Below are 22,596 nucleotides of genomic sequence, written 5' to 3'. Positions count from 1 at the left end.
TATTAATCTACAAGTACAGATTCCACACTTAACATTCTGGGAAGGGAACTAAATACTTCTGCCTTAAAAATTAATAAATTTACTTAAAAGAGGTTTTAATTAATACTAACTTTATTTTATTTTATTTTTGAGACAGGTTCTAACTCTGTCACCCAGGCTGGAGTGCAGTGGTGTCATCATAGATCACTGCAACCTCAAACTCCTGGGCTCAAGGGATCCGTCTACCTCAGCCTCCTGAGTAGCTGGGACGATAGGCATGCACCACCACACCTGGCTAATTTTTTTATTTTTTGTAGAGATGGGGTCTCATTCTTGCTCACGCTGTTCTCAAACTCTAGGCCTCAAGTGATCCTCTGGTCTCAGTCTCCCAAAGTGCTAGGATTGCAGGCATGAGTGAGTCATCGTGCCTGGGCCGATACTAACTTTAAAAATACTTTCATCTAATACAAAAAGTGATACTGGTTCTATTAATATTAAAGAATAAAGAAATTAAAAACAACTCGATGAAAAAATAAATTATATATGAGGTGGTTAACATCATTAATCATTAGAAACTGTAAGTTAAAACCACGATGAGATACTACTACACACCCACTAAAATTAAAAAGACTCACAATATCAATTGTCAGCAAGGATACAGAGAAACTGGAATTTGCATCCATTGCTGGTGGGAATGTAAACTGTACAAACACTTTGGAAAACTGTATGACACAAGCTATGAAAGTGAAAACATATTATATAATGCCAACTCCTAGGTCTGTAACCCAACAAATGAGTACCAATGTCCAACAAAAGACATACACAACCATGTTCACAGCAGATTTATTCATATTAACTCAAAACTGAAACAACTTAAATGTTCACCAATAATAAAAAAGATAATTGTAGTACATTTATATAATAGCATACTAGCGCACAAAGAAAAAGAATGAACCGTTGCCACATAGAACATGAATGAATAAAGCCAAGGCAAAGAAGTCAGCTATGAAAGAGCACATATTATATGAGTCCATGTATAAGAATAAGCTAAAGTACTTTATGGTCTTAGAGGTCAAATAACGGTTACCTTGGGAGGGGAGGACATTTACTGGAAGAGGACAAAAGGGAGGCTTCTGGGATGCCTGGTAGGTCATTTTTAAGAACTTTGGCTTGTGAGTGAAAGGGAAACCACTCCCCTTCTCTCACCAAATCTTGGCTACTTTAGATACATTTCACCAAATAAAACTTAAAGGGACACTATGTAGTTTTTTAAGCACAAAAAGAGCAAAGCATGTATCTCTGATTCTACCTTTTTAGCAACAGACTTTGGAGGAAGGAACAGCCAAGTATAAAAACAGGGTAGAAATAAACAACAAATCTACACACACACACACACACACACACACACACAAAAGGGAACATCATGGGGAGCTACTTTACACAAAAACATGGGCTGTAGGAGACTTCTTTTACAATCAAAATCGCATTGTTATTCTCTCAATCTATTAAGCAAGGATTAATGACAAAAATTCCCATATTTTTCACAGAAAATAGCTCTATATTTGTTTGTTTTATTATTTATACATTTTACATCATCACATGATTAATGTAAAATGTGTAGACGGGTAAATAAAATCACTGAATTAAAATTTTTTTCCATGTCAACAAATGTACAATGAAGGAACTTCAATTTTTTTTAATCTTAGCAAATGTAACTCCTTCTCCTAAAGCAGTGCTATCTTTATCACTTGTTTATGAATTGTTAGAAAATAATCACTATAAATCAATTCAAGGTCTTTGAGGTCTATTAATATTAATCAAGATAACCTGTAACAAAGGCAATCTCTGGAAATACGTAGGTTAAAAGGCTAGCTTCTGAGTAAAATAATATTCTCTGTTCACAATGAGGTCAGATGGAGTTTAGTCAGTCATCCTTATGTCTTCTTTTCAATAGACAACCAAGGAGCTCAAATAAGAAAATTGAAGGATGACTTCTTTTAAATGTAAGGTAATTTCAATTTGTCCATAATGTAATGCAGTGTCTCAACTACGTTGTTACTGCTTCAGAATAAAAGTAGTATATGATGTGTTTATGACAATGGAATGGAAAAGCCATCAGTATTAACTTCTTATGACTATCTCCATCTCACTCACATTTTACAACTACCGCCTGAAGGTCTCAGATATAAGGAAGAATTTCCGACAGTGAGGGTACTAAAAATGAGTTATTGACAAAAGCTATAAAAACATCTTAAAGATCTTTTAGTAAAAGCATAAATGTTCACCCTCAGGGATGATTTGGTATCATCCTACCTGAAAGCAAGAATATAAAGTAGAAAACTCTTCAGGCTTCGCTTCATCTATCCTTGTTATTCTTTAAACTAAAAAAGGCTTTTTACCTCATCATTTTTATTTTTATTTTTTGGCCCTATAAACATCCTTCTCCATAATCACCACCTCTCTCTTCTGGTAGACATGAAACTTCAAATTTGCTATGACATTATAAATAAATTTGTAATCTGACTGCTCTCATTATCATTAAAACAATGCTACAATGCTTATTAAAAACTAATTTGAAACTGTTTTAAAGTAAAATTTTCAAAGCCCAGCCTAAATTAGGTGAAATAATGATATAATTTAATTGGCGATATGCTTAGGTACGTTTTGTTAATCTGTTACCTAGATGAAGAGTTTATCTTTCAAGCAAAATGCGATCACATGTGTATCAATGGCTGCAACTTCTTGGAAATGCATCAAAAAATGAGATGGGTTGATGACTAGACAAATGGATAAATACATGAAAAAACAAGCACAGCAAAATGTCAACAAGAGTAGAAACTAAGAGGTGACTATATGGATGGATGTTGACTGTGAGATTGTCTCAACTTTTCTATACATTTGAAGTTTTTCACAATAAATTGTTGAAGAAAATGTAATCACTTTTGAAATTTGTTTTAAATGGCAAGGGAGAAAATGTCCAAATCCCACAGAATAATTCTACAAAAAATACTAGCGCAAGACTTTGCTACTTATGTTTGTTGAGTTGGGAAAGAAAAAAAAAACTGCCATAACTTCCTCCAGAAAATTCCAAAATATTTAGACTCCTATTGAGAAATGAATGTAGGTAGAAATGTTTTTTAAGAATTCTATATAGTGAAAGCCAGTTCCTCTGGCTGAATTTCGAAGAGTAAAAACTGATATTTACGTATTTCAGATAATGTTTCACTTCCCTGCCTACCCAGAATAACTTTATTTTCAATATTGATTTACTTCCTGAAAGAAGATAAAGCACATCTTCCTTTGAATTACTTAATCATTTTTTTTGTAATGTCCTTTCTCTGTAAATCTACCTAAAATTATTTTTTAAAAATCTGAAAACAAAAAACACATAAAAAAAGTCAGCATATTGGAAAGTTTACCTACTCAACAGCATGCATATGAAGTATATAAGTGTCATAAGCCTTAACATAAATGACTTACTAAAGTGGCATGAGCAAGACATGTTTATGTTTGGTATTCCATTAGAGAATTTATTGTAGTTATTTAAAATATACCACCCTCTGTATTTCATAAATATAGAAAAATACATAACTCAAAGAAATTGCTCAGCTACTAGTATGTAATAATGATCTATTAAACAAAATTTATTGGATACCTACTATGTGCCAGGCATAATGCTAAGCCTTAGGGATGAGAATATGAATAAGACTTCATGAAACTGATGGTTTGGTAATAAAGAATCCAAATGAACAATTATAAAAACACTTAAATTGGTTGATAAGTATATGCAGAGTAATACTGTAATAGGGAGGAGACATCTAAATTAGCTTACAGGGTTGGGGATCTCTGGGAAGGCTTTCTGAGCTTGGTATTAAAAAATGAGTAGCAGTGACTTAGGCAGGAGAGAAAGGGAGCTGGCATTCCATGCTGAGGTGGCAACATAGAGGAACAAAGCAGCATGTTGTGGCCACAGATCTGCAAGCAATTCGGTACTGCCGGAAAAAAAGCTCATGGCATGGGCTGGAGAGAGATCAGGCTAGGGAGGCGGGCAGTGGCCATTCCATGAATACTGCTGTGGGCTATGTTAAGAAGTCTGGACTTTCTCTTGGCCTCAAAAGGATTTTAGAAGGGGAGTAGTATTTTCAGATTTTATATTGGCTAGAACTCCCTGGTCCCTGAGTGAAGGAAGAATGAGACATGGACATGTTGATCAGCTAAACGAATGACAAAGAGGACCTGAACCAGGATGGTGTTAGAAGGTATGGTCTCTGCAGAGACACACAGGCAGATATGACAGATTGGATGTGGAGGTGGCTCCCAAGATTCTGGCAATGCTCCCCCTTATTCTCCCAGGAAAGTAGATAATATAGAAAGAAAAGCCAAGTTGAAAGAAAAGATGATGGATTCAGTTTTGGATGTGTTGAATTTAATACACCTCTGGGTTACCTAGGTGAAGATTTCCAGCAGAAAGTTAATATATGAGGACAAGGGAAAGAGGTCTGAATTGGAGTGGAAATTTGAGTCTGCAAAATATTGGAGATATCTGGAATTATGAGTGAACAGTTTTTTTGACGTTTTGTTAAATTTTAGCCATTCTAATAGTGGTAGTTCATTGTGGTTTAAACTTTTATCTTCCTAATTCCTAATGATGTTTAATATCTTTTAAAACGGTTATTTGCTATTCGTATATCTTCTTTTGGTATCCATTCAAATCTTTTGCCCATGTAAAAAGATTGAACTGTTTTCTAATTATTGCATTTTGAGTGTTCTTCATGTATTCTTGATACTAGTCCTTTATCAGATGTATGTTTTGCAAATATTTTCCCCCAGTGTATGGCTTCACAGTGTCTTAGTGTCTTTTAAGAGCAGTAAGTTTTTACTTTGTTGAAGTACAGTTAATTTTTTTTTTTTTTTAAAAGAGACATGGGGTAAAAAAAAGAAAAAAAAGACATGTGGTCATGCTCGGTTGCCCAGGCTGTAGTAGTGGCTGGATTCTAGCTTACTGCAACCTGGAACTCCTAGGCTGAAACCATCCTTCTGCCTCACCCCCCCTGAGCAGCTGGGACTGCAAGTCTGCACACCAGCTTGACTAATTTTTCTTTTTTTTCTAGAGATGGGGGTCTCACTATGTTGCTCAGGCTGGTCTCCAACTCCTGGCCTCAAGCGATCCAACTGCTTCAGCCTCTCCAGTGGCTGGGATTACAGGCCATGAGTCACAGTGCTCAGCTCTACAATATTTTCTTTTCTGTATTATACTTTTGGTGTTGCACCTAAGAAATCTTTGCCTAAATAAGATCACAAATATTTTGTCCCAAGTTTTCCTATTTACATCTATAATCCACTTTTTTTTAGGGTATGTGTATGATGTGAAAAATAGATCAATGTAATGAGAGGGGATAGAATCAGCCAATAAAACGTATAGACTGAGAAGCGCAAAGGCGGATGGAAGCCAGGAATAAAAACCACCAAGGTTTATGTAAAGGAGATGGGCAAAAAGACACACGGCATTGTAGATGAAGCACCAGGAAAATTCTGAGTATCAACACTAAGATAAGAAATGGGAACTTACTTTTTTTTTTTTTTTTTTAACTTGGATGAGGTCACTAGCGACCTTCGGAAGAGGACTTTCAGTCAAAATAAATCTTTCCAGTATCAAACCACATCTAACCAACCACTTTATAGGAATTCCCCCTGTGGAAGCACTTGACACTTTGAAATCTCTGCGCACCCTTAAAGGTTACTTCTTTAGGCATGAGAAGGTCTGGGATTCCCCAAATTGAGGATGACTGAGGGAGATCCTTGGGGCATTCAGGCCTGAGGTCTAGGGGTCAAACCCGAGGAGTCACCGCCCTGCTGGGAAATCAGAACCACGGTTACCGCCGGGTTTGCTAATCTGACGCCTCATCAGGGAGGCAGCTGGTTAAATTACACCAGGATGAGAAGGCGGGGATTAAAGTCTGTGCATGTGGGCAGACCCGGGGCAAATTAGGGAAGTCCCTCCCACGTGCGCCCCCTCTGTTGTCTGGAGGAAGCAGAGTCGCAGGGTACAGCGCCCCTACTGACTCTCCCGGAGCCGCGTGACCCTCGACTCAGGCTCCTCCGGGCCGAAGAGCTACTGCATTTACTCGGGCCAAGGAAGGGGAAGTTTAAACCTTTGGTTAGGGGGATCGTGCGCACGCTGGGTCAATTCCCCGATGCCACGCAGGGGGCGCTTGACTGACTCATCCCGGCCCACTGACCTTTACTCTCCCCGCCCCAGAGGCCCGCACGTCTTTCCCAGTGGAGCCCGGATCTGACCTCTCTTACCCGGGAGCCCGCTCACCCACCTCTCCGGCTAGTCGTAAAGTGCAGTAAATGCGCCTGCGTTTTGCGGCACCGTAGGTGAGGCTGGCGGCGTGTTTCCTTGCTCGGTGCGGATCCGGCTCTTTGACAGTTGCTTCTGCGGGAAGGTGGCAGTTAGGAGTTTGGGGAGGACGGGCAACCAGCTATAATTCTCTCAGCGGGTAATTAGTTGCTCCTAGATTTGCATATCGAGAGACAAAGCTGTAGGGTTGTTTTAAACACTTGATATAAAGTTCCCAGATCTCACTCGTTATGATATGCCGCTCCTCGTGTGCTTTGGTTTTCATCGTCGTCGTGTTGATCACTAGATTTTAGGTATCCTTGGTGTAGCTGACATTGTTTTTCTCGTTCACTTCGTTCTGTAGTCTTTCCTTCCCTGGAGTTTGAAATGCTTTACCTCATCGGCTTGGGCCTGGGAGATGCCAAGGACATCACAGTCAAGGGCCTGGAAGTTGTAAGACGCTGCAGTCGAGTGTATCTGGAAGCCTACACCTCAGTCCTGACTGTAGGGAAGGAAGCCTTGGTAGGTGCTTAACGTTCCCCAGCCTCCTGAGAAGAAAGCTATCTAACATTTGGTTTTCGTACACTAAGCTGAACAGAATTTTAAGGTGTGCTTGTTTAAACCCTTTAAAACACATCCCCTGCTTGTTAAGGATCTGAGGAGTTGGAGAATGGAAATTGTACACCAATGAAGTGACTTGGAAAATAAAAGGGTGCTTGTTCTACTTTACAAGTCCAATTTTGCAGCTTTCTCCAGCAAATAGAAAAGTTATTTTACCCTCTTGGGGATAGTTATCAAAACCCCTTATTTCATGAGATAGCCAAGAAATCCTTTCTTTGTTGAGTGCTAAAGAGGTGCTGACCCAGCCTTAATGAGTTGATTATATATTCAAAAACCAAGCTGAAATCTTCCCACTTTGAAGTATTCCCATAGAGAATGGCCATTGCCTTTCTGTCTGTATCATATTCAGAGAGCTCTTACCTTTAGATAGACATCTCCCAACAAGGCTTATACTCATATTGGCCTTTCATTGAAAGGAATTGGCCATTCATTGAAATAAAAGTTGTATTTAATGACCTGCTTTGATTTGGCTCCCACTTTTGTCACTGTTAGTATGGAACCAAAATATCTAACCTCAAAATGATGGAAATATGCCTCTCTAATGAGTGATCATGGAAAACTAGAATGGACTTCAAACTATCTAAGAGAATAGAGACACATAAAACAGCTTTATAGAGACACATAAAACAGTTTTATAGCATAAGGTGTCAGCATGGCACAGAGGAAAGTTTGGACCTTGTTTTATCTTTGCCGTTTTACCTGTTAATATGACCTTAGACAAGTCATTTAACTTTAATTTCTTACTATGCAAAATGGGTTCAAAAATGCCTATTTTGTATCTTCTTAGCATAGTGCCTGGCACAAAAGTATTTAGAAATGGTATTTGTCGGGCAGGCGTGGTGGTTCATGCCTGTGGTCCTAGCACTCTGGGAGACTGAGACGGGCGGATTGCTCAAGGTCAAGGGTTCGAAACCAGCTTGAGCAAGAGCGAGACCCCGTCTCTACTATAAATAGAAAGAAATTAATTGGCCAGCTCATATATATAGAAAAAATTAGCCGGGCATGGTGGCGCATGCCTGTAGTCCCAGCTACTCGGGAGGCTGAGGCAGTAGGATCGCTTGAGCCCAGGAGTTTGAGGTTGCTGTAAGCTAGGCTGATGCCACGGCACTCACTCTAGCCTGGGCAACACAGTGAGACTCTGTCTCAAAAAAAAAAAAAAAAAAAAAAAAAAAGAAATGGTGTTTGTTGTTTGTCAATGGTTACATTTCCAAACTTCTCTGAATCTCAGTTTCTTCATTTGTTAAATGGTGATAACCAGTTGGAGGGTTATGTAGGGTTTCATTAAGGTGAATGTGTGAAAGTGCTTTGTAAATTTTAAGTGCTAGCTAAATATTAATTTTGGTTGCTATAATTTTCTAAAGTTTTTTTCCCAGAAATATACTTTAATGTTATTGCTTATGTAGTAAAGGTTTGGGGCTGAACCCAACGTCACCTATAGGTAAATTATGTGTACTTTTTTAAGGTGCTAAAATATCTGTTCCTCCATAATAAGTTTTATAGAACATTTATGTATTGTTTTAAATGCTTTATATGTTGATTAGGATTATTAATCTATAATTACTGTTCACATTTTATACATATAGAAAAGTTAAGAAACTTGTCCATAGTTATACAGATAGTGAGTGATAAAACCCCAGGATATGAACCAAAGCAGCCCTGAGTTGAGATCTGCTACTTTTGACTTTTTTACTGTACTGTGTCTCTGTATTCCTAAGGATAGATAATAGCTGCACAAAGTACAACTTCTTAAAGAGAAAGTAAGATTCAAGCAAAAGGGTCAGTCCTGGATCTTGCTCTATTACAAAATTCCTTTAATGTGCAGTGCACATCCTCTTCTAGTTCCTCAGTTGATGTTCTTTCCTGAGCAAATTACCATACAACATCAGCCACCTTAAATGAATCATTTCTGGACTAAAGTATATAAAAAAAATTAATGCCTTATATTGCCTAGTAAAATCTCAGAGCCACTTTCTATTTAACCACTTCCTTCTTCCTTTCATTTCTATCTTTTCTTTTTTAAAAAATTGATTTTTAGAAATTGTTGACAAGTGTTTACATACCTATATATATAATCTGATCTCAATAACTACACGTAACTATTACACAGTAAAAAAATTAGAAAATTCTATTTTGTATAATGAACATGTTCTTTTTTTTTAAATAATCAGACAATATTTTATAAAAGGCACATGAGTATTGCTAAAGAAATCAGAAATCTATCTGCTTTTACACTGAAAACTATTGTTTTCAAATTGCTAAACTGGTAGTATTATTTATATGTTCTCTTTATTCAAAAGTTAATCTAGAGACAGTGAATCTAAGAAACAGTTTTAGTTTTGGTATATGTACCTTGAATTTTTTTAGGCACTTTCTGTGGATACATTATGACCTTTAATACCTATAATGCACCTGTGTGCATTATACAAAGAAGCATAAGCGATGGCCTTTGTAAATGGTTCATGATTCATCTGCGTTATACCCAGGAAAACTTAAATAATAATGGAGGATTTAAGTAAGAATTCATAACAGCAATGGAAGGAAAAACTATAAAATATATATGTTTGTAAAGAACCTACAGGATCTTATCTAAATCCAAACCCTAGCTTTCACCAACAAAGTAGTAGAAGCTGCCCCAAATATTAAATAATTACTAGTTATTAATTACTATGGGAATACATGTGTGAGAGAAGATCATTTCCAACTGTGGTGGTCAGATAATACTATGGACTTGATGGAATGGAATTTGAGCTACATTTTAAAATAGTGAACCCCGGTCTTTTTTTTGTTTGGTTTCTTTTGTTTACATCATAGTTCAAATAGAAAATAGTAATATTTGTACAGCCCTTTAGGGTGAATGTAGGAAGCTGCTCATAGCCAGACTATCTAACTGTGGGGCCCCAGTTACCCTGCAGAAAGTAGAGGAGATCACTAAACTTTCCCTATCTTTATCCCATTTGTAGCATTTGTGAAGCTGTGCAATATACCAAGGTTCTGTGATCTGGAGCAGTCATTTAACTTTTCTGTGCTCTGTTTCTTATCTGTAACATGGGGATAGAAATAGTTCCTATCTCAGATTGAGGAGAAAAGTAAATTAATTCATATGCATAAAGTTCTTAAAACAGAGCTTGACCACAGAGTAAGCCCAATGTAAGTGTATTAATACAAAGATTGTTATTATATATAAGATTTGGTAAGGGGAAGAGAAACAACATTCCATCTTGAAGGAAAACTAACTGTAATCAAAAGCATAGAGGGAGAAAACACAAACTTTTGCTGTACTTGTTATTGGGCTTCACTGAAATAGTTCTTTTATTTTCTCGCAGTGTATATGTTCCCTTGTGACTCTTCCTAACTTATGTCACCTGGATGCCAGCTCCCTCTATTACCTTGTCTTCCTGTTCAACTGCTGTGGATTGAGATCAGGGAAACAGAGGAGAAGGACAGTAAAGGAGAAATATGAGGCCATCAGCTATGAACTTTATAAACTTCCCATCTGCCCTTACCGTAAATCTGAGTCTGTCTTCCCTCCAGCCTTAGAAAATGACTTGTGAGATGAGGTTCTCTTCCTGTCCAAAATATAACTCCACCTAAATGTGTTTTGTAAAACCCGTTCTACTCCCTTCCTTAGAAACTTTACTTACCAGTTTTTCTTTCTTAATGTTCAACCTGTATTAACGTCCTTCTCCCCTCATCCTGAAGCCATATTTAAACACTATCCATTCTGAAGATTCTCTTTTAAACCTCTTTCACCATAGTTATTATTCTGTCTCTATCTTTTCTTTATCCAAAACTCTGGAAAAGCATGCCTTTACAGTTTCCACTTCAACTCAGGTCTCAGATCCTTGCAGGTTGACTTTCATTCCTTGAGAATATTTCTCTACTTTTTTAACATTTCTTTACTAGCCAAGAATTTTGGATAATGGTTTTGAGTTATTACCTGTTTTACCTCTTTTGATGTGGTTAACACATTCCTTGAAACTGACTTTCTTGGTTTTATTCCTACTTTTCCATTCTTCTCAGTCCTCCTTTTAAGTGACTTCTCTGTTCCTTCTTTAAATGTAGTATTTTTTAAAGATTTTGTCCTCGCATTTGTTTCCATATACTACTTTGAACTTCTATTCTTTCATTTTTTTTTTAAATTTTTTAAAATTTAAGTGTATTATGGGGGTACAAGTGTTAAGGTTATGTATATTGCCTATGACCCCCTCCCCCCTCGAGTCAGAGCTTCAAGTGTGTCCATCCCCCAAACTTTGTATATCTTACTCATTGTGTTTGTATATACCCATCCCCTTCTCCCCCCTCCCACCTGCCTGACACCTGATAAATGTTATTCCTATATGTCCACTTAGGTGTTGATCTGTTAATACCAATTTGCTGTTGAGTACATGTGTTTGTTTTTCCATTCTTGAGATACTTCACTTCGTAGAATGGGTTCCAGCTCTATCCAGGAATATACAAGAGGTGCTATATCACCATTGTTTCTTAAAGCTGAGTAGTACTCCATGGTATACATATACCACATTTTATTAATCCATTCATGAGTTGATGGGCACTTGGGTTGTTTCCACAGCTTTGCAATTGTGAATTGTGCTGCTATAAACATTCAAGTGCAGGTGTCTTTTTTGTAGAGTATCATTTGATCTTTTGGGTAGATGCCCAGTAGTGGGATTACTGGATCAAATGGTAGATCCACTTGTATCACTTTGAGGTATCTCCATATTGCTTTACACAGAGATTGAACTAGTTTGCAGTCCCACCAGCAGTGTAGGAGTGTTCCACACTAGCATTTAAAAAATATGGAACGCTTCACAAATTTGCATGTCATCCTTGCACTGGGGCCATGCTAATCTTTTCTGTATCGTTCCAATTTTAGTATATGTGCTGCCGAAGTGAGCACTACTCTTTCGCTTTTTGACTAGGTAATCCATTAAACAGTTTGAAATTTAAAAGGTTCTAAAAGATATATGCATCAAAAGATTTCTATCCCAATTTTTCTTACTGGAGGCAGTTATTACTAATTTCTTGTATGTCCTCCCAGAAATACTTGAAAATAATTTTAACTTTACCCTGTCTTCCATATAGAAAAACTGCTGACTTAGAGTAAGAATAAATTTTTTTTCTGAGACAGAGTCTTGCTCTATTGCCCAGGCTAGAGTGCAGTGGCATGATCATAGCTCACTGCATCCTCAAACTCCTGGGCTCAAGTGATCCTCTTGCCTCAGCTTCTCAAGTCTCTGGGAGTACAAGTGTGCACTATCACACCCAGCTAATTTTTCTTATTTTTTATATAGATGGAGTCTCCTCATGTTGCTTAGGCTGATCTTGAACTTCTGGCCTCAAGCGATTCTTCTGCCTCACCCTCCCAAAGTGCTGGAATTACAGATGTGAGCCACTGTGCTCAGCCTAAGAATGAATTTTGAATTTTACCATAATTTTTCATGAATGGGAGATGATTAGGGCTGAGGTTGTATAAAAACTAGCTAATCAGTCATTGGATATATATGATGCAAATTAAAAATCATTTGTTAAATGGTACTATTTGTTTTTTATTTTCCTTCCCTGATCCCTGAGTAGGCTTGATGCTCCTATAGTACATATGATGTGGTAGTTAATTTCCCACTTGACAGTGTGCTCTTCAAGGGCAGGGGCTATGTATGTCTTAGTCATCATTGTCTTCCAATATTAGGCATAGAGTTCAGCACAGAAGATGTAAGAAATATTTTTATGGTGATTAAGTGAATGAATAAATAAGTGGGTAAATTAAAAAATAATGTAGTACCAGTCTCTTATTGCTTTTGCTATCTCTTCCTTTTTTTTTTTTTTTTTTTTTTTTTAACACATGAACTGCCATGTGAGTTGCATTTAACTCCCACTAGTTTTGAGCCTAGGGCCTTGTGAAGCATATGTAACTCACATATCTCTTTACTTTGGGAGCCATGTGGTGTGCAGGCAACTCATGCTGCCATGCTATAGCATGCATGTTACGTGACAGGTGGTCCCCTGGACAAAACCCTGCAGTTAGTTCGTGAAAATCTTACTTGTTGATGTTCTTATTGATATAATTAACATTGACAATTTAATTGCATATAACTCACAGAAAACAATAAAAAATAACAAATTTTTCATTAAATTAAAAACAATTGTTTTGTTTTTGAAGTTTTTATTCTAAATAAAATGCTATGACTTGAAGGAAAAATTTTTTTTTCTAGTGTGGCAGTCAAGGTGTTAAACATGATTTCAGGAGGATCAGCTGTTTGATTATATTGGGATATTTGAGTGTGTGTATAAACATTCTGTTGTCTCAATTAGTGAAATATTTCTTAGGATAAATGTTAAGTGAGCGATGCATGATAGAATCATCTTGAAGAGAGAATGGTTTTTGTTGTTGTTGTTGCTGTTAAATCCTTGATAAAGTATGGGATAGCGATAGCATTGCTACTAGCATTTAAACTAGTAGCCTGTAACTTCTTGGTCTTTTCTAAGGAATGTTAGAAGTTCAGAAAAAGCCATAGTTTCCTTTAGTTTCCAGTAAACATTCATGTATTTTCTTAGATATGTGAATATAAATGTTCTGCAACTATTAAGTTTTCTGGGTTCATAAAATCAAAGTAAAACATACAAATTAGTGATTAAGGGAAGAGTGCATGGTAAAATGAAAATAAAGAGAGCATTTTTCATCTATAAAAACATTGTCATTGGGGACTTCTGGAATGTTACTCTTAAAATATGAAGAGAAAGGAAGGGATCTGTTTCACATTTTAGGAACAGACTTTGTTTAAGTATTAGGAGATAATTATTAGAACTATAGCATTTATCTTTGGATGCTTAATCATTTGTTCATTTACTCATTTGTTTGACAAATTTTATTGAGTATCAGATACTCTGCCAGTATAGCAATCCTTATAACTTTTAACACTTCACAGAAACTTATCCATATGTACGAAATAGTATTATTTATCTATGCATCCATTTTTACTTCATTTTAATTACATATTACTTCATGGGAAATCAGTGAGAAGATTCATGATCTTGCATAATAGCCTGTAACCACTACCATATGACCACCAGCTTACTAAGTCACTCTCTGCTGGATTTTTTGTCTAAAGTTGAACTGCAGGGCATTAATTCAAAAGCAGTTCGTGTGGAAACTTCTTATGGATTTAGAAGTCAGTTCTTTCTCCTGCAACTCTGCCTTTTTAGCAGTAACTAGGGAATACAGTTTTTAATTAGTTTTTTCTGCATTTAAGTAGAAATGTTCACTGGTTCTGTAAATAGCTAAATCTTAATTTTCTATTATTTCTCATTGGTGTTAGTTTTTATTTTAGCTGAGATACACATATTTTTCCACAGGAAATTTACTAAAATCTAAACTACCATATTTCTTTATATTTATTGTTTAATATATTTATTCTGTATTATATCATGTTTCTAAAGTGGGGCTCATGAATACATATTCTCTGTTCATCCTACAATGTTCTTCCCAGTCTATCAGAACCATATTTAGAGATACATTTAAAATGCAAAAAGCCTCAGATGTTAAGAGGTCTGCCTCCTTTGGGATATTAAGATAGCCCCAAAGACAGAGTTTAATTGCAGTGTGATATAGAGTGCTAATATTGAATGAACTGTATTTGGATGGTTGCCAAGATTCGTACCAGACAAAGATTGCACCCAGACAAAGATTGTTGTGTATGTGTATTGATATGGTCACCTGCTGTCTCTCATTTTGATCTTGGACTTGAATCTGTAGGAAGAGTTTTATGGAAGAAAATTGATTCTTGCTGATAGAGAAGAAGTGGAACAAGAAGCAGATAATATTTTAAAGGATGCTGATATCAGTGATGTTGCATTCCTTGTGGTGGGTGATCCATTTGGGTAAGTCAAAGCAGATATTTTTCTTGAGTTTTTAATTCATTTACTTTTTTTTAAATCAGTAAGAATTATTCTATTATATTTAAAATTTTTACCTGCCAGATCCTGATAAGGGACTCTATCTAAGCTCTGTCTAAAATTTCATAGTTTAAACTTTTGTTACCTTTGAGATTAATGGGGAAAATCTGTTTGGTAAATATATCATCATAGGTATCATGCCATTATCAAGTGTTAGTATAAAGTTTGTATCATTGCTTCTGCTGTTTTTTTTAGAAGATCATGTAGGGCAACAAATGTCTTAATTAGTATATCATTATCAAATATCTCATTACATTATCAAAAACCATGCCTGTCATTTGCTTAAGATAATTACAATCATATTTGGTTGTCTTTCTCCTGGCTTTCCCCCCTTTTTAATCATCTAATATTTGATAGTACTGCTGTCACTTTTTTGCCCTGAATTTATCATTTATCAAGCCTCTGATTTCAATTTCTTATATCCATTGGGAGCTCTGTTATTTCTCATTACCAAGAAGATGGGCATCTACTTGCCTAGTCAAGCATCATCAATCTCTAATGTCAAGCCAAATAGAAGAGTTCTTAGTCTACAGCTGGTGACCCAAGATTTATGTCACAGATTTAAGGAACATAAGGACAATTAAATCACTATGAGCCCACTACCAAAAATATTTTTCAAAAGAATGCAGTTACATGTGCATGTGTCTGTCAAAAAGAAAATAATTTATATCAATTTATATGAATATGAGGTGCCAGAGATTCTGTATGTTTATTATACTTGACTGCAAATGACAGTGGGTAATCATACATTTAAAAATATTTAAATAGTTTGTTTTAGGCTTTGACATTGTTTCCTATAAACTTAGGGCTTCCTTGAAATTAGCTGTACCTATCTTCTTTTTTTTTAGTAGCTATAGGATAATAAAATAAAATAAGGATAATGAAGAATCCTGTATAGAAAATGTCTTGTAACTCTTGTAGGATTTTCTCATGAAGACAGTGACTCCTACTGCATAAAACTCATTTCTATAGTGAAACCTCCTCCCACCAAACTTCTGAACTTTATGGTACTGCAATGCTTACAGTCACTTAGATGAGCAATCTCAGAGTCACTTTTGACTTTCATGGCATCCAATCACTGACAATGTCCAATAAACAACAAAAGTGCTATTCAAAGTGAGGTTTGCAGACTGGTGCTAACCTGCAAACTATTACCAGTCCATAATAAGATAAATATAGAAATTGAGTTAGCATTTAGAAACTTTTGTAGCCATTTTTAAAAGTATACTTTATGTGTGCTGAATTTAAAAATAAAAATTGGGGGCTTGGGTTTTGTATTATTTTATATTTTATTTTTCTAATATAGTCATGCATCACTTAATGAAGGGGATACTCTCTGAGAAATGCATCGGTAGGTGCATTTCTACCTAGGTGCACAAGATTTCATCATTGTGTAAACATTATAGAATGTACTTACACAAACCGAGATGGTATAGCCTACTACATACTTAGGGTGTCTGGTATAGTCTGTAGTTTCTAGTCTACAAACCTGAACAGTATGTTACTATACTGAATACTGCAGGCAATTATAACACAGTGAAAAGTATTTATGTCTGTAAACATATCTAAACATAGAAAGGGTGTAGTAAAAATATGATATTATAATGTTATAGAACCACTATAATATATGTCGTCTCTCCTTGACCAAAATGTCATTAGGTAGCATATGACTGTAGTTCATTTTTATTGCATTTTACAAAACTATTGTTCTGTGACAATTTAGGACCCCCCCAAATATTGTCTTTTCACCATAGATAGTTTGAGAAGCACTGCCATTGACTTTTGTTTTATCAACTTTTCATGTCCTTTTATTCCTTTTCACTCTGGTTGCTACCATTCTACCTAATCCTTTGGAAACTTCACCTGGACTCATACATAAGAACTTTATTAGCTTCATCATTAGCCAGACATTAAAAATACCACCCAACTTGCCCTTCTACCCATGTTCTGCCACTCTTATACTAAAGCCCACATCATACCAAGCAGTTTGCCCTTCCCTAATCATCACAATTTCTCTCCTTCCTGCCTTTGTTGAAACTGCTTCCTTCATTTCTGATGCCCTCTGACCTATCTCTGTCAGAAGCTTTCCCATCTTTCAAAACTCAGCTCAAACATCACATTCTCTGTGATGTATTCCCTAATGACCCCAATCTGAAGTTATATCTCCACTTAACTGCTGACATGTATCATTCATGCTAGTTTTCCTATAAAACCTCACAACGTATTTTTTTATAACTGTGTACATCTACTCTTTCCTTAGATTTATAGGTTATCCTTCACATTTTATCTCTCTACCTTTCTTCACAATATGTGACATTCTGTACATACTAAATATTCAGTACTGTACATACTGTACATACTAACTAAGTATGTACATACTGTACATACTAATTAAATATTCATTGAAGGAGTTTCTGGGGTTTTTGCCTAAGGTCAAAAAAGAAAGACCAGGCATATCTTGAACTGACATTTATCTGTCCAGTAAATATCTTTTAAACACCTATCCTGTGATAGGAACTTCTGCATGCTGAATGATAAAATACATGAGTTTATAGTTTAGTGGGAAGGTCAACAATAATCAAAGAAAAAAAAATTACGTTTCAATAGGGCTGTGAAGAAAAAAAAGAAAACAACAGGAAGAGGCTTCTTATTGAAGGGTCATATGGGAAAGCTTTTCTTTGAAGGTGGTATTTAAGTAAGTATTTGAAGAATAAAAAGGAGTAGGAGAGGGCAAGAACATTCTAAGCAGAAGGAAGATCAAGAATATGTTCAAGGAACTGAAAGGTCAGGGTGGCTAGGGCAGAGTGGGTGAGAGAGAAAAGATGAGAAGGTGTTGCAGAGGTAGGCTGGAGCCAGACCATGTAAGGCCTTTGATGGATTGGGAATTTTACTTGAAATACAGTGGTAAACCTTTGGAGAATTTGAAGCAGGAAAAATCTCAATCAGATTAACATTATTAAAACAATCACTCTAAATGCTTGGGTGAATGGATTTTAGGGAGGTAAGAGTATTTTTGATGAAAGAGAGAAAAAGACAGTCTGGAACATATTTATTTAGAAGGAAGAATGCTGGGATGGATGTGGTAAATGAGGAGAAGGAAAGAAGTAAATCTGACTTCCAGGTTTTTAGTTTTATAATTGAGTAGTTGATCAAACCAGCAGAGAACAGAATTTGAGGTAACAAGAATTTGTTCTAGAAATGTGTTGAATTTAAGATGTCAGGTAGGCATTTAGATAGTTGCTGCTGGAGCTTAGGGAATGGGGCATCCTAAAGATGTGGTTTTTGAAGTCAAAAGTATGGAGATGGTATTTAAAGCAGGAAGAATGGATAAAGTCACCTTAGGAGAGAAGAATAGAATGAGAAGAGGGTCTAGGATCAAGCCCTAGGAACCTCTGGCATTTCATAGTCTATCTAGAGCTAGAGGAGGAGGAAAACACAAGAGTATGTAGTCACAGAAGCCAAGAAAAGAGACCATGTCTAAAAGGAAAGACTGGTTTACTTTCTCTTTGCTGAGAGTTTGAGCATAATGTAAGGATGGAAAATGTGCATGAATTTAAAAGCACATTTTGGAGTTCATCAATGGTGGCTTTATGAAGGAGTTGGTACGTGAGTTGGGTCTGGATAAGGTTTAAAAGGGGGATTATGGGGTGGGCCAGAAGGAAGGGGAAGAGAGAATTCCATGTAAATGAAAAAACTGAGGCTCAGAGAAAGTGCCTTGATTGGTTACTGCTCTGCTCAAAAACATTCAGTGACCTTTGATAGCCTCAAATCTTGAAGTCTTTCTACTTTTTCCTCCAGATACTCTTTGTGACTGCTATGCTATTAGCAAATTGTATAACTTTCCATTTCATAAGTGTTTTGTAATATTCTTCCACCATGTTCTTGCTCATGCTTCTTTAAAACAGACTGTTTTTCCCAATTTCCAATTAGTGACATGTAATGTTACTAATTATAAAATTAGGACCCAGCTCATATTTTAGTCCTATTTTATTGAGAAGTAAGTGCTATTTTATTTATTTATTTTTAAAAATTCCTTTGGCAATGAATTTGCCCTATCTCAGTAACTCATATATAACCCTGTATTTATATTCAGATTTAAGTAATATTTACTGTACTTCAGTTATTTTTTATTTACCACTGGATTACTATTGGGATGTAGTAGTTAGAGGATGATAGGGAATGAGTAATTTTAATTGAGCCTTGACGAATTAGAATTTGAGTAGATTAAGTAGAGAAACCAGGAAAGGAATATTGAATGAAACAAGGTACTGAAATTCTTTCTTATATATGACAAAAAAGTCCCTTGTTTAAGTTTAAGCCCCTTTCTACTGAATAAAACATATTAAATAAAAGGGAAGATTGTTCAGGATGCTCAATTTTATTTTTCTTTTATTCTTAAACTTTTAAAAATTGTGGTTAAATACACATAACAAAAAATTTTACGTTTTAACCATTTTTAAGTATACAGTTCAATGGCATTAAGGACATTAATATTGTACAACCATCACCACTATCTATCTCCAATAATCATAAGTTCTTTAAGAAAATAATTAAAGGTCATAATAAAGTAAGTTGATGTAGTTCTCATCTTTGCCCTTTATCCTTGTTATTGAAAGGAATGTGGAAATCAATCACATAAAGAATATGAATGACTCTAAAGAAATACTACATTAATAGCTCTCATGCAATTGTTGTGAGAATTGATAGTCTCAAACATTCTATCCCTAAATCTCCCAAAAAGTTTATCAAACAAACTCTTTCTAATGATAGTTGTGTTTTGTTATTCCATTGTGTATTTTAATATGCTCCTTAACTACGTATATTGTTATAAATGAACACATAATTTTTATCCCTACATTGTGTGCCTTTTCTTCAGTGCCATACACGTACCAAAAATATGCTTTTTTTTTTTTTTTTTAACTTGTGCCCTAACATAGGCCATTTGATTGCTTCCATTCCATGTAATGTGTTTAAACAATGCTTGGCACCTAATAACTATCCAGTGAATGTCAGCATTATTATCATTAGGCCACTTTTATCTCCAATATAAATAAAGCCTCTATGTATGAATTAATATGTATAATCCCTTCCCCCTCTTCCACTTCTTCATTCTCTCATTTGAGATTCTTTCATCATGGTAGATCCTACAAAATAGATTTTAAGATACAAAATACAAAAGGTGTGGACATGGACATTTTCTCGTATAAAGCATATTGTCAAATTATTTTTCAAAAGGCTTGTACCAATTTACGCTGTTTCCAGTAGTTCATGAGAACATGATTTTCATGGTATCATTCCAAATGTCAGTGAATTTTTGGGCTACCATTAATATCTAAGTCAAATAAGGTGGTATTATATCTGCAAACTAATGTTATTGTAAAATAAAATTTAAAACAAACCTACCTAGTCATATATATTTAAATTGGTCACCTTTATATATTTGATTTAATGATTCCATTAATCAAAACATTTTTGGATCTCCTTTTTTGAAATTGCCTTTAGAATAATTCCAAGTAACAAACACATTATTAATTAAGACAAATTTGTTACTATTTCTGGGCATATGTACATATATATATATATATATATATACACACACACACATATGATTTTGGTTTGAACTACATGCTTAGAAATAGTAAATTTGTATATGTATGTAATCAATTTAAATGAATTTGTTGACAGAGATATAATTTTAAACCAGTTTTTCTTTTTCCTCATCTATTTAAATAACTTGCCAAATAACTAATTCAGTTTTGATTATTCTTAATGTTAAATAGCAAGATTCTGTTGAAAGTAATACAAAAAACATTCTTTATAATTGGCATTCATGTTATTTTTTAAAAGCTTGCTCTAAATCAATTTAATGATTATTTTTCATACTAGTTTTTATTTTATGTATATGATTAAAAACAGACTTCCCTGGTGTATATTTGCTAATCTGAGTCTGACTGCCTCATGGGGTGAGAGCCCTTGATCTTCCTACTTGGTATGCATTGATCGTTGACAAGTTCTGCTTGTTTATATGTAATTTCTCAAACATGCAAATGTTGCTTTACCCAGTAGGGCCTGAAATTTTTACCAAGAGGGAAAAAGGCCTTTAAAATGCGGTTGTAAATTGATGTGGGGATACATTTCACAGTATCCATATTTATATACATTTTCTTTCTATCCCAGTCTACTTAATTATAGTCATGAGATTTATCTCAAAAAGGGAAAGGCACCAGGCAGAATATGCACATGCACACACACACACACACACACACACACTCTAATTAATCATGCACAGTAACCAACTGAAACAGTTATAAATAAAATGACTGTTAGATGTAAAATCCAATTAGGATTATATCAGGTAGAACTCTCATATAAAGACTAAAAGAGTAACAGGCTATGAAAATTTCTGTACAGTCATACCTTGTTTTATTATACTCTTTTATGCCTCACAGGTACTAAATTTTTTATAAATCATAGGTTTGTGACAACCTTGTGTTAAGCAAGCCCATCTGTGTCATTTTTCCAACAGCATGTTCTCACTTTGTGTCTTTGTGTTTTGGTAATTCTTTTAGTATTTCAAAATTTTTCATTATTATTACATCTGTTATGATGATCTGTGATAAGTGATCTTTGGTGTTACTATTGTAATTATTTTGGGTTACTAAGAACTGAATGCATATAAGATGGTAAACTTAATTGACAAATGTTTGTGTTCTGACTGTTCCAACTGGCCATTCCCCATCTTGCTTCCTTTTCTTAGGCCTCCATATTCCCTGAGACACAGCAATATTGAAATTAGGCCAATTAGTAACCCTACAATGGCCTTGAAGTGTTCCAGTAAAAGGAAGAATCACACATATCTCATTTTACATCAAAATCTAAAAATGATTAAGCATAATGAGAAAGGCATGCTGAAAGCCCAAACAGGCTAAAAGCTGGGCCTCTCGTGCCAAACGATGAGCCAAGTTGCAAATGTAAAGGAAAAGTTCTTAAAGAAAATTAAAAGTGCTATGCCACTGAACACATAAATAGGAAAACATAACAACCTTTTGCTGATAGGGAGAAAGTTTTAGTGATTTGGATAGAAGATAAAACCAGCCATAGCATTCCTTAAGCCAAAGCCCAATTCAGAGTAAGGCCTTAACTCTCTTTAATTCTATGAAGGCTGAGGGAGATAAGGAAGCTACCAAAGAAAAGTTTGAAGCTAGCAGGTTACTTTGTGAGGTTTAAGGAAAAACATCTTCGTAACAGAAAAGTGCAAGCTGTAGCAGCAAATCCTCATGTAGAAGCTGCAGCAAGTTATCCAGAAGATCTAGCTAAGATCGCTGATGAAGATGGCTACATAACAACAGATTTTAAATGCAGATGAAACAACTTTACATTGAAAGAAGATGTCATCTAGGAATTTCATAGATAGAAGTTAATTCCTGGCTTCAAAGCTTCAAAGGACAGGCTAACTCTCTTGTTAGGGGCTAATGCAGCTGGTAACTTAAGTTGAAGCCAGTGCTCATTGACCATTCCAAAAATCCTAGGGCACTAAAGAATTATGCTAAATCTGCTCTGCCTGTGCTCTATGAATGGAACAACAAAGCCTAGATAACAGGATATCTATTTATAGCATGGTTTACTGAATCTTTGAAGCCCACTGTTGAGATCTATTGCTAAGGAAAAAAAGATTCCTTTCAAAATATTACTGTGCATTAACA

The 22,596-nt window shown here is 35.5% G+C and overlaps 1 protein-coding gene and 1 non-coding gene across 2 annotated transcripts in view; one reads left to right on the top strand and one right to left on the bottom strand.

Annotated features, from left to right (window-relative positions):
- Positions 1 to 6,003: 6,003 nt before the first annotated feature.
- Positions 6,004 to 22,596, top strand: part of DPH5 (diphthamide biosynthesis 5) — a 39,340-nt gene continuing 22,747 nt past the window's right edge. The window contains exons 1-3 of the mRNA XM_012748418.3: positions 6,004 to 6,482; positions 6,687 to 6,844; positions 14,694 to 14,818. Coding sequence (XP_012603872.2) covers positions 6,710 to 6,844; positions 14,694 to 14,818 — 260 coding nt within the window. The 5' untranslated portion in view covers positions 6,004 to 6,482; positions 6,687 to 6,709. The remainder of the gene's footprint in view (positions 6,483 to 6,686; positions 6,845 to 14,693; positions 14,819 to 22,596) is intronic.
- On the bottom strand, positions 11,734 to 11,840 carry LOC142869700 (U6 spliceosomal RNA). The gene has a single exon (XR_012918274.1). It is a non-coding gene; the product is annotated as a U6 spliceosomal RNA (small nuclear RNA).

This window comes from Microcebus murinus, chromosome 2 (genome assembly GCF_040939455.1).
Source record: "Microcebus murinus isolate Inina chromosome 2, M.murinus_Inina_mat1.0, whole genome shotgun sequence".
NCBI classification, from domain to species: Eukaryota; Metazoa; Chordata; class Mammalia; order Primates; family Cheirogaleidae; genus Microcebus; species Microcebus murinus.
The sequence above is the reverse complement of the archived record's forward strand: the minus strand, read 5'-3'. Positions and strand labels throughout refer to the sequence as shown.